Source organism: Perognathus longimembris, chromosome 28 (genome assembly GCF_023159225.1).
Source record: "Perognathus longimembris pacificus isolate PPM17 chromosome 28, ASM2315922v1, whole genome shotgun sequence".
Lineage (NCBI taxonomy): Eukaryota > Metazoa > Chordata > Mammalia > Rodentia > Heteromyidae > Perognathus > Perognathus longimembris.
In genome coordinates, this window is record NC_063188.1 from 30,876,816 (window position 1) to 30,889,779 (window position 12,964).

The 12,964-nt window shown below is 36.0% G+C and overlaps 1 protein-coding gene across 1 annotated transcript in view; it reads right to left on the bottom strand.

Moving 5' to 3' along the window:
- The window catches only part of Alg13 (ALG13 UDP-N-acetylglucosaminyltransferase subunit), a 69,815-nt gene extending 58,539 nt beyond the window's left edge, over positions 1–11,276 (bottom strand). The window contains 5 exon segments of the mRNA XM_048335601.1: positions 5,578–5,590; positions 8,147–8,158; positions 8,599–8,737; positions 10,180–10,342; positions 11,128–11,276. Of these exon segments, the coding sequence (XP_048191558.1) occupies positions 5,578–5,590; positions 8,147–8,158; positions 8,599–8,737; positions 10,180–10,342; positions 11,128–11,208 (408 nt within the window). The 5' untranslated portion in view covers positions 11,209–11,276.
- Between the last annotated feature and the right edge of the window lie 1,688 nt (positions 11,277–12,964).

Genomic DNA, 12,964 nt, shown 5'->3' on the forward strand with positions numbered 1-12,964 from the left:
TCCTAGCTACTCAGGAGGCTGAGAACTGACTATTGCAGTTTGAAGCCAGCCCAGGCAGGAAAGTCCATGAAACTCTCATCTCTAATTAACCCCCCAAAAGCTGGAAGTGGAGCTGTGGCTCAAGTGGTACTGTGGTAGCCTTAAGCAAAAAAGCTAAGGGACAGCGCCTAGGCTCTGAGTTTTAAGCCCCACAACAGGCAAAAAAAAGGAAAAATAATTAAAAGTGTAATAATTATTTTTTAGTTTTAGTTTTAAATGTTTTAAATGAAGAAAGTTTATAACTTTTGTTACATTATAGGGAATAAATATTAAACTTGTATTTTTTACACAGGAGGGTTTATTTATAAAGCAATCTATGAGTTATTACCAAAATACTAATGAACAATGGCCAAGGAATAATGTTGGTAACGTTTGTCTCAGTCTAGAGATTCTTAATATGATGCTTGTAAACTCCTTGAAAGACAATTCACTTGTACATATGTCCAATTAGTGTTTTAGGACCAAAAGATGCTTATGAACCAGTTTTAGAAAATACAACTACAACCACAAAATAAAACCATGTTGAAAGGTAGATTAAAATAATTCTAAGATGTGGCAAAATTGTGTAAAGATAGAATAATATAGATAATACATGCATAGCCCCTCAAAAATATTTCTATATTTTACATCTTGGCATTAGATTTGTCCATCTTTTATTGGGCCATCTAGGAAACTTGTAAGAATTAAAAGAACTGTACAATATAGACTTACTAGAAAATTCATGGAGACAATAATTTGATAATTATTCAAATATTATTGGATAGCATACTAGTATAATCCTTTTCCAGGTAATCTTTAACTAGAAAATATTATAGTTATGTTTTTCATATACTCAACATTTAAATATCATACATCACCACAAATCCCCAATAGGTGCCATTATTTGACAAAAACTTAAAAAATGAATAAATCATTTCATAGGATCATTTTATGCCGTTCTTGTAATTATTCATAAACAATTCACCATATATCAAATTTCCTCCTCAACAAGAAGCTTATTATTATATACTTTTTGGAGACAACAGTATAAATAAAATGTATGTAGAGGACTGTTTTCTAATCCTAATCTAAATAATCAGGAAAGAGTACTAAATTACAGAAATGCAGTAATCATTTATGAAAAGGCCTGTGTTCTATATAAAAGGATTAAAAAATGAGACAGAGGTTGTTTCTTCCCAAGACTATTAAGAGCTACTCCAGAATAGGATTATCTTGAATCCTGCTGACACAAAGGTAGATTTTTCAATATGTATATATATTTAAAAGATTGAATGTGCAAATTAAGTAGACTTTGAGATATTTAGTAAGTTCAGCTTATATTATGTGGTGTCAAATGAGATAAATGGTTGACAACATAAGAATTAAAGTCTGGTGGACCCAATTGACATTATCAATAGAGATGAGTATCTCAGGAAGAAAGAGAGCAATATTATTTCATTTCAGAGCATACCAGCTGTGAGGTGCTTACAGAATTAACAGGCACAGAACTTAAGAAATTAGGAATAGTACTCAGAAGCACTAATCAGAGTTGGGATCTATACAGTAATAAAGAAACTGAGCTAGGAAAATATCCCAAAAAACATATATAAATAAAAGAACATCAAAGAGAACCTTAAAACACAAATGTATAAGGGAAAATATAAACAAAGAACAATCAGGTAAACCAGGAATTTCCTCACACAAATCCTACAAATAGCAGTGTACTTTTAAATAGCAATGTACAGAATCATATAACTTACATTATATATGTATATATCATACATATATGTATTTTAGCCTAATATAGCTAACATAAAATCTGAATTTCTTGGGACTCACCTGATTTTAAATACCTTCCTATTGGTTGAAATATGTAGTAGTATTCCCATTAATACTTCCAGACCACCTTCATTCTTTTGGATATATACATGACATAATAATCCTGAGCTTAGTTTCATTTACAAAATGTAACAATATCAATAATAGCAATTCTGTAGGGTTAGAGATTAAGTGAATTCGTATGTTTAAAGTGGTCAGAACAATACCTAACATATATACTAAGCACTCAGCAAGAGTTAACTACAACTGTTATTCTTCATTACCTATTCATCCATAAAATGTCATTTTAAAATTTGATCACAGGGCTCTCTTGACCATACATTCCAAATCTTTCCTAAAATTAATTTCAAATAATCTGTCCCCATCTCATTTGTCAAGATTGTATGTAGGTTTTCAGTCATCTCTCCTTTTCTTTGTATTATAAACTAATCAGTGGGATTAAGTGCTTATACCATAATAAAGTACCAGGAAAACTCCTACATTATTGTTAATCATTCTGGAATTAAATATTAACCTTTTATATGCCGTTTTTTGTGCCTACACAACTTCCCTTTAAAACCAACTCTAAAATCAAACATCTTGTCTAAAATAGAACATCTGCCAGGTGCCAAGTGGCTGGTGCCTATAATCTACCTAGTTCCTCAGGAGACCGAGAGCTGAGGATCATGGTTAGAACAAGCACAGACAGTAACATCCATGAGACTCTTACCTCCAAATATGCACCAAAAAAGCTGGATGTGGAGTTGTAGGTCAAGTAGTAGAGCACTAGCTTTGGGTAAAAAAGAATCAGGGACAGCACCTAGGACTTGAGTTCAAGTCCCAGAACTAGCACAAACAAAATTGAACATCTGAAAAGTACTTTCAAATAGTACACGTTTAAACATACCAAACACCTAGTTCACTGGCATGACTGTCTAAATTATGATAGCTTTATAGTTTTCCTTCCTATTACAAGCATCATTATCTAAAATCTCTAATTCCTAAGGTCATCTCATAAAAACTTTAAGTACACCCACTCTATAAATTTTCATGATTAGTTGTCCACGTCAGAACCTATTCATAATGTGACTTTTTCAATACTAAACTTTTGCTTCTTTATCCCTGAAAGTTTAAATACAATTGTCCCTTGCCATACAGCGGTTCACTTATTGTGGCTTCAATGTATTGTGATTTAAAAACAAACAAAAATGTAAATAGTGATCCTCACCTATCACGGGAGTTACCACACAGAAACCATTGAGATAGGTGAAAATCCGGGAAGTAGCAGTTTAGTTGTCCCTAGCTTACTTCTATTTCGCAGATTTACTTATCGCTGTGGTCTCTGGAACATAATAGGCAAGGAATCATTGTACCTTTAATAAAAATGCTAAATAAACCCTGTTCCATTTAACAAATTGGCTTTGAGAACCTGAAGCCTTACTATGTAATGAAACAAAATTTAACTTATAAAAATATTTCAAATAGAATTTGAATTACCTCCCCCACCCAGTGAATGGACCAGTGAAATACAAACTTGGAAATTAATATCTTATGTCTGTTTCCTCATCTAGAAATGGTTTTTACTATTCTCTAAATCATCTTCCTTAAAAGTTTATAATTGTTCATTCTTTATTCATTCAATGCATCATGGATCCGACACAAAGCATTTTAGCAATTTCCCCAAACTCATGAATCATAGACTTCTAAATATGATTATCCATACACCAAAGAAAAATCTAGTTACGTGTGAAATTTTCCTATCAAAACAAAGAATTCAAATAAGCAAGAAAGAATATGTAGGCAAAAATTATAAGAAATGGAAAGCTTGTAACATTATTGCATGTAGAAAGAACACAGGAGCTATTTCTAGTGACATTTCTGCCAAAAGCTGTTATGAGGCAACTGTAAAGTGATCTCATTACTAAGCTGAAAACAATGGAACTAAGCTTGAGGATCCTTACCAAATCAAACTCATTCTACAGTGTCCTTAGATTTGAAATTCCACAATTAAGTTTTCAAAAGCCTAAGGTTCTCTTTGGATCTAAATAAAACCTTTTCTATAATACTAGATAACATTAATGCACAATAGTTACAACTACAGGCCTGTGAATTCTCAACTATATAAAAGTGAATTCTTCAATTTTACATTAAAAATTTTAATCCAATTTGGCTTCTATTACCCAGTGTACTCAGCCACCACCTTCTGCCACTAGTAAAAATTTAATGAGTCACATAAAAAAATCTACAAAAACCATCATTATGTACTATATCCCAAGTAGAAGGGTAGGAATACATTAACATTTTGAGGAAACAATGAGATCATCATAGTGAACAAGATTTTTGTTTAGGTTTTTGAGATAGGTCTCCCTATGTAGCCCAGGTTGGCATAGTACTTGCCACTCACATGTGTTCCCTGAGTACTAGAACTGCAGGTTTACACCATTGCACTAGGCTCAGAATGTTATTTTTGTATATCTAAGCTTTCTACTACAGAACTATGACCTTCAGAGATAATCCAAATTAAAGGTGCTGAGAGCACAGACCCTAATCAAAAATAATTTCAAATGTACTCATTTTGACTTGGATACATTTGATATACATATGAGTTTACAACCATGTATTTAAGCCATTATACACATTTATTTTTCATTTGTAAAACTACTTTTTATAAGAACACAGCAATGTCCAGTTCTCTGATACAGTACATATTTCATTATCACTACGATAGAACATCCTTAAAAATTAACAGAAAAATCTACTGACCTAAGTACAAACTAGTGTGTGTGTGTGTGTATGTGCTGGGCCTGGGAACTGAACTCAGAACTTGGGCACTGTCCCAGAAGAGTTTTGATTTTTTGTTTTAGATCAAGGCTAGTGCTCTACCACTTGAGCCACAGTTTCACATCTAGCTTGTTGAAGGTTAATTGAAGATAGGAGTCTCATGGACATTCCTACCAGAACTGGATTTGAACCACAATCCTCAGATCTCAACCTCTTTGAGTAGCCAGGATTACAGGCATGAGCCACTGGTGCCCAGACAATACACAAACCATTAGCTTTATTCTTTTCAACTAAAAAGCTTTGACAATATCTAAAGTTATTTTGAGGGCTGGGAATATGGCCTGGTGGTAAAGTGCTCGCCTTGTATACATGAAGCCCTGCGTTTGATTCCTCAGCACGACATATATAGAAAAAAAGCCGGAAGTGGCGCTGTGGCTCAAGTGGTAGAGTGCTAGCCTTGAGCAAAAAGAAGCCAGGGACAGTACTCAGGCCCTGGGTTCAAGCCCCAGGACTGGCAAAAAAGAAAAAGTTGTTGTGTCACATTCCATTTATATTTTAGAATAAAAAGTAGATATATCCACTCTTTTTCAGGATAAAAGTAGTTTCTCTGAGTACAATATATCATCTAAATTTGGTTATCTTTTTTTAGACAATTACCAAGGTCTTCATCATTGCTGTTTTGAAAAAAAAAATTGGTCTTGAATCACGAAGATAAAGATGCTCTCATGCAAAAATAATTTGTATTATTGTTTTATACTTTAAAGAACATCAAACTGCATTTATAATCGTTAACAGTTTTCTAGAGTTTTGTTGTTGTTCTTGGTAATGGGGCTTGAACTCTGGGCCTGGGCGCTGTCCCTGAGCTCTTCAGAAGAGCTCAAGGCTAGCACTCTTACCACTTGAGCCACAGCACCACTTCCAGTTTTCTGGTGGTTAATTGGAGATAAGAGCCTCATGGACTTTCTTGCCTGGGCTGGCTTTGAACAGCCATCCTCAGATCTCAGCCACCTACTCAGCTAGGATTACAGGCATGAGCCTCGGCGCCAAGCCTACTTTTCTAGATTTAAGATAGAATCTAACTATGTAGCCCAGGCTGTCTTCAAACTCATGATTCCCCTGCTTCAGCATCTCAGAGCTAGAATTACAGGTGTACATCATCATACCTTGCTCATTTTAAAAAAAAAATTCCAAATCTATTTGAGATTCTAGGACAAAACTATGAAGGCTCACTGCATATTAAAGATTAGAAAAATCTGCTGTTTATGAACTTAAATAGGATTTTGACCCAAATGCACAGTTCATACCATAAAATTGCCTTTATATTCGATGAGCATATGAAGTATATTTATATTATTTTGTAAAGTTTATGTCTACTTTGAGTTAATCACATTTAATGCATTGTATTTAGGGTATTTTTTAGGTGTTGAAAGTTTAATGTTTATTTTTGTAATCCAACAACTTTATCCAAAAATGCAGAAAATTTTTCTGGCTGGCCAGGAGGATAATATCTCAGTGCTGATAAATCCATTGACTGTAACAGTCCAGGAAGCGTGCTAAAACAAAAGAAGAAAAATATTAGGTAACATGGGAGAAAATTTCATTAGTTCATCTTCTGTCCACTTGATGACTGACTCTAACTTCCAAGAATACAGTGATGCTCCTTAAACTGTAGATGTGAATTTTTATTCATTTTAGTATTATATGATATGCTTACTGAAATTTCTATAGCAACAGAAAATATTAATGGAGATTGTAAGACCATGAATAAAGATTGGGAAATAATTTCTTACTGGGAATTTACTATTATAATTTCAGATATAATTAAGCAATATACAGTCATACTACATGTTAGAAATAAGGTTACAAATTACAACACGAAACTATTACCTCAGGCATTTGTATGAACCAGTCTCCTAAATTAAAAGAGGACAGTCTAGGCTTGGGGAAAATAAATGATTTACCTAAAATGAAAATACAAAACAAATTGCTTCTTAATGGTTCATATGTTTGCTTTTCCTGACAATAACATATAACTTCTAATACTGTAAGAAAGAAAAGAAACTGAAGACATGTACAGTTTCTTCTTCAACTGAAGTTAAAATTTAGATTTTTTTGTGAAATCAAAAATCTTTTTAATTGTACACTTAAAATCAAGGCTAATTTTAACATGAGTGAAAATTTACCAAAAGTTATCTAGAAACACTAACTTGTATAATGAATAGTTTATAACACAAGAATATATTCCTCTTTTAAAAGGTGTCAACCTCTAACAATCTCAACTACCCAAGTGCAGAAAGCCATTATCTATAGCATATATAATTTTAACTGTTTAGATTATTTTCTCACTCACGGTACTTCAAAACTGCATTCTTTCACTTCCATCATATTCGTCTCACAATAGAGTTTGACCTCATGACTCATCTTGAGTGCTTGGCTGTTGCTTGAGAGACCTCTAGCTTGGCTTTTTCGGTAGTGATTTTGTAGAGCTTCATGAACTTTTTTCCTGCTGAACCCTCGAACTCACTCACTTGGATCTCAGCTTCCTGAGTAGCTAGTATTATAGGTCCAAGCCAGTGACACCTGGATTCTGTTTTTTCTTGCCAGTAGGAGGATTTGAACTAAAGAGATTCATGTTTGCTCAACTTGCTTGCTCAGCTGGTACTATACCATTTGAACCATGCCTCCAGCCAATATCCCTCCTATGTTTTCTGAATGAGAGCAGGAATCTTTGTTTTCTTCATATCTGTCTACATATTTATAACACACACACATACATATATACACACATCATCACATTAAATGTTAATAAGTATTTACTGAATATCTAAGAGAAAAAAGTAGGGAAAAAACCTATGTTTTGTAACTAGTTTCTAGTGTCTATTTTTAAACAAATTTACTATAACATGAAATGCACATGTATAACTATCCTATGAAGTAAAGTACCATTAGAGAATGTTACTTTCTTAAACATCACTTTATGATAGGCCTTAAATTGAAACAATTGTCAATTACTGATGAGCTGGCCTGGCCCTTCAGCAAGTTTGGAGAGCCTCAAAGAAAATCCAGCCAATTTCCCTCATATTTCTACTAAAATGTTGGTCAGTGCTTGGTTAATTCTAATGTACTTCTAGTAAACAATTTTTCTTACCGTAATTCATATGCTTAATATTCTTCAGTGAAATCAGATCTCTCACATAAGCAATCTTCTCTCTGCCTCCTACTATATATTCCCTTACACTCCTGTCATACTAACTTTCCTATTTCCTAAGAACATCAAACTTTAAGCTCATTCCTAACATAGGGAGGTTTTCTATTATTAGGTTTCAGACCAGGACTCGAACATGGTAACTGTCCTTTATACTCAATGGCTAGTGCCACTTACTACCCTCATAATTTAAGAGAGTTTGAAGTTCAGCTCTTCTGCCTCCAGAGTGTCCTCTAGAGCTTCTTCTTATAACTCAGGTCTCACTTAAAATGTTTACACTTTGTTTAGCCTTCCCTGACTATTCTACCTAATTAGTCTTCAAGCCAGTTAATCACTCTGTTTCTTTGTAGCATATTTCAACATATGAAGTTCTACCACTAGAATTCAAATATAGTAAGAGCATGGACTTTACCTCAGCACTTAACAGTGTCTGCTACATTGTTAGATATAACTGAGTAACACATTTAAGGATTCTATTAATTTATAAAGGACAAACAAAAAGAAGCAAATACCTTGAGAACCAAAAATCAAAAATAATGAGCTTGAATATTAGATTCACAGAAACTTACACATCAAGGTGAAAATATAAAGTCTCAAATTCACATATGAAGAAATGACATAAGGGGAAAAAAAGCAACAGAGATCAAAGTGATATGTTTTATAGGAGGGAAAAATCAAAGTATGCCTCGGAAAAGAAACAAGAGACAGATGGGCTAGGTAGGTGGGTAAGAACAGATGAATAAATCTAGACAACAGATCAAATAATCAGTCTCTACCTGCAGGTACAGTAGAAGAGATGTCCCTCTTTGTATAGCTGCTTTGCCAATTCCAGTTGATGATTGTTCATCAACTTTTCATTTACAACTACCACAAGTGGCTTGCCACCTTCTAGAGTCTCCAGACAGCTTCCTGCACCTAAAAAATAAAATCAAATTTGCTAATACAATATTTAAAACTTACTCTAGCCAGGCACCAGAGGCTCACACTTGTAATCCTAAGTATTCAGGATGATCGAAGTTCAAAGCCAACACAGGAAAAAAGTCCCTGTGAGAATATTATCTCCAATTAAACACTCTCAAACAGGAAGTGGTGCTGTGGCTCAAAGTAGTAGCGAGCTAGCCTTGAGCAAAAGAGCTAATGGACAGTGCACAGGCCCCGAGTTCAAGTCCCAAAACCAAAAACAAAAAGTAATTTGCCAAGTCTTGTTCTGAACTATAAAGCTGAGGAACTTAGTTGAGTAATGTATGTAAACTAGAGTATACTTATCAGTTGTTCTTCAGTGTTAATACTATAGCTAGAGGCTTCATATTTGCTAGGCAGATTCAAACCCCTGGTACTTGCAAAAATAATACATAATTTTATAGCAACTCACAACATTATGGCCTATGATTTTGTGCTATGCCATACTCGTGGAGAGCTCATGAGAGCTAAAACTCATCAGTTAGATATTGGGAATGGGAGTGAGGAGATTGTTAAATGAGATTATTTTTGATATCCCATGCTAGGGTAGTTGTAAAGAACAAACATTCCAGTATCAAATTATCTATCTACTGCTTCCTGGCTAGACAAGCTACTTAGCTGTTTATGTGTTTTCTCATCTATAAAATGGAAAAATACATGTGAACAGAATTGTTTGGAAGGATTAAACAAGTTAATATAGACAAAAGCATTTAGACTAGCTACACATTCTTAGTCAGCAATCTGTACAATGTTTCATTTCTTGTGACTCTTGTCTTTTCAAACTAAAACCTTTGTGAAAACAAAGACACATCCCTCCAACACACAGCATTCAAAACAGCAAGTCTTCTAAAGGCAGATAAGTCTTAATAATCAGGATGGTTCTCAGAAGTTAGAAATAATTTCCTAAGTACATAGTTACATATTTTATTGCACTTATTTCACACTGACGCAGAATAAAATTTGAAAATATGTTCATGTGACAATTTCTCACGAGCATCTGAACTAACTGGCAGATTGAACATTCTTTTTCTTTTAGGTCCAAGACTGGGACTCAAACTCCGTACCTGCCACTTTTCACTCACTGGCTAGTGCAAGAAGAACAGCGCCATGCTTCTAATCCCTGAACTCTGGTTCAAGTCCTAATTCAAGTTGACAATTTGTTACATATGTCAATTGAATAAATAATTTTGTCCCTTTGAATTGAAGATCTTATTTAAAAATTGGGCTATTTCCTATCCTTATCCGCAAATATAAAAATTGCATTCACAAGGGGGCAACATATCTAACAAAGCTAAACTGAATTTATTATACAGTAAATGTAGTGGTCTTATCATGATACGGTAAAAATATAATTTATAATCAAAGATGAAACTCTTGAAATTATAAAAAAAAATTACCTGCGTGACTAATAACAAGATCTGCTAGTTGAAGGTCTTCTTTCAAGGAATCTTTGTACCTGTAAACATCCAGAGTAAACGACTCAGTACTGAATGGTTTAGGTATCACTGTTCCTCTACCAATTTGGAGTATAATTCGGCTGTAACCAAGACTCTGGATGATCTATAAAAGGAAATAAGAAAACCCGGGCCTTTTTAATAGGCTACTCTTAACAGCAGGGCCTGGCTACTATTAAGAGCAAGAGTTAATAATCAACCGTCAAGTGGGCGTTCTAACCAGAACACCTGTGGTCATTTCAGTTTTCTAAAGTACCTCATCCCTCCCCCCACCTCCCGGTCCAGGAACAGGAATTAATAACCGTGAGGAATGTAAGAACACAGCGCAGCATTAGGACTTTGAAAGGCCCTCTGGGCCTCACAGGTTCTAGTGCAACACCTCTTAAACCCTCAGAAGTTCAGGACCCGCCGCCGGGGACGCTGTCCCTGAAAGGGCGCCTGAAGTGAGGAAAGGCGTGGTTAAGCATGAGGCCCGAGGGGTCGGCTCAGATGCTCAAGGGCTCACGCCAGAGGTTTGGTAAGACCCCGGACCTTCACCCGGACCCCAGCCACAGTGACGAAAGGCGAAGCCGTAGGAAAGCGAGCAGACGCGGGATTGTGAAGGGAAGAAAGCCCAGGAAATGAGGTGTCAGAAACACCGAGAAGGAGCGGCTTGAGGAGAGGAAGCCACAGAACGAGACGCCGTGGGAGCACTAGAGGCCAGCTGGGAACCGAGACGGGTCAGTAAGGGGACTGGCACCAGACAGCGCCAACGTTTTGGGTCGCCCCCCCCCCCCACCAATACCGCAGCCAAGCCAGGTTTCCAAGGCCAGCAGAAGGGCTAAACGTATCCAGCGACCGGCCGCCGCCCGCCTTGCCCCCTTTCTCGCCCCTCCCCACCCTCCCACTCACTCGCAAGTTGTCCGGCGCCGAAACACACTCTATAAGCTCGTCAAAGCTGGTGGTCCCTACGGTTACAAACACGCACTTCATCTCAGGCGTGCGTCAGTCTCAAATCGCACCGCCGGAAGCTGCGTCACGGAGGCGGTGCTAACGCCCGACAGAGTGAAAGAGGCGGAGCTTGGCAACAGCCTCCGGGATTATTGAGTCCTGGAGGTGCCACGTGATTAGAAAGTGCAGCGTTGGCAAGTGTAAGGGCTTATTGTTTGGGGTTTCGTTTTTTTCTTTCCACAAGCAGTGAAAAAAAAAAATCCAAACACATTGGGTTGGCGTCACTGAGTACCACATATCTTTCCTGGTTAAGTTTGACATACTTGGTGTTTGAAACCCTAGAACAGTGTCTTAATTCATTTAACACTGCAGCCTTAACGTCTCCCAGACGAGATAAAATTCTTGTGGCCAGCAGCAGACCAAAATTTATTCCCAGTTGAGACCTTGAACAGCTACCTCTGCTCAGCTGCTTCCCTATCTCCATCTATTAACTTATTTTTCTACCATTTGCCCCACCATCACTTACTTTCACCTTCACTATGTAATTCTACCATTCTTTCATACCCACTATAAATACTTCAGCTTGTAAACAAGGACTCTACCTGAGACAAGATGCATGAAAAGTTGGCCTGTATGATACCACCTCATGTGCACACCTCATATCTCACATGTCCTTTGCATGTGGGAAAATGTGGTAGGAAACCTCCACTTTTACTTATCTGTTATGCGTTCCTCTAACATTTCTTCTTATTGCTCTTTATTATAAAAACTGGTAATAACTAATTAAAATACAATTTATTGATTTGGCATTGATAGTAAACACAAGTAGAGACAAAGCATATTTACTCTAGAGTACAGTAGATATATTGACCACCAAAAGACAAATGATTCTTGATTTATATAGAATATAGAATACATAGAATAGTATATGAGCTATGGTTCTGGGGGTCACACTACCTGAGTTTCAATTCTAAAATTATCATGGTTTTAAAGCTTTCTAACCTTCAGCAATTTACAAATCCTATACATTCATCTGCTTACATGTAAAATGGCGATAACAGTGTTTAATTTGTAGCTATATTATTACTATGAATTATTACATGTAAAGAGCTGAAACCAATATCTAACACAATAAATGGCCAAAAAGTGTCCACAATTATTATCTCTATTTCAATTGCCACAACACACTCAATATAGGCAACTGATTTTGAAGCAAAATAATACTGTTGGGCTGGGGATATGGCCTAGTGGCAAGAGTGCTTGCCTCATATACAGGAGGTCCTAGGTTCAATTCCCCAGCACCACATATACAGAAAATGGCCAGAAGTGGCACTGTGGCTCAAGTGGCAGAATGCTAGCTTTGAGCAAAAACAAGCCAGGGACAGTGCTCAGGCCCTGAGTCCAAAGCCCAGGACTGGCCAAAAAAAAAAAAAAAAACCCAAACAAAATAATACTGTTTATTGGTTTATAAATTTCTTAGACTTGCTTTTACAGTATCAAATAATATTGTTTTATACAAAATAACAAAAACCACAGTGAAGTTTTCTCTGTTACCAGCATATTCTGAATTTTCCCATCTGAATAGAAATAGTTTAATAAGCCAGTCATTTAAATTGTACTTTTGTATATAGCAACTGGCATTGGTTGATAGACACCTATGAATCTGATGCCATATTTTGCTATTGTACATAATGCTGATATATATATATCCATACATACATACATACATTCACAAACAGTTATCTGAACTGTATGTAAAAGCCTGTAAAATAACCTTTTGAAATCCATCACAATGGAA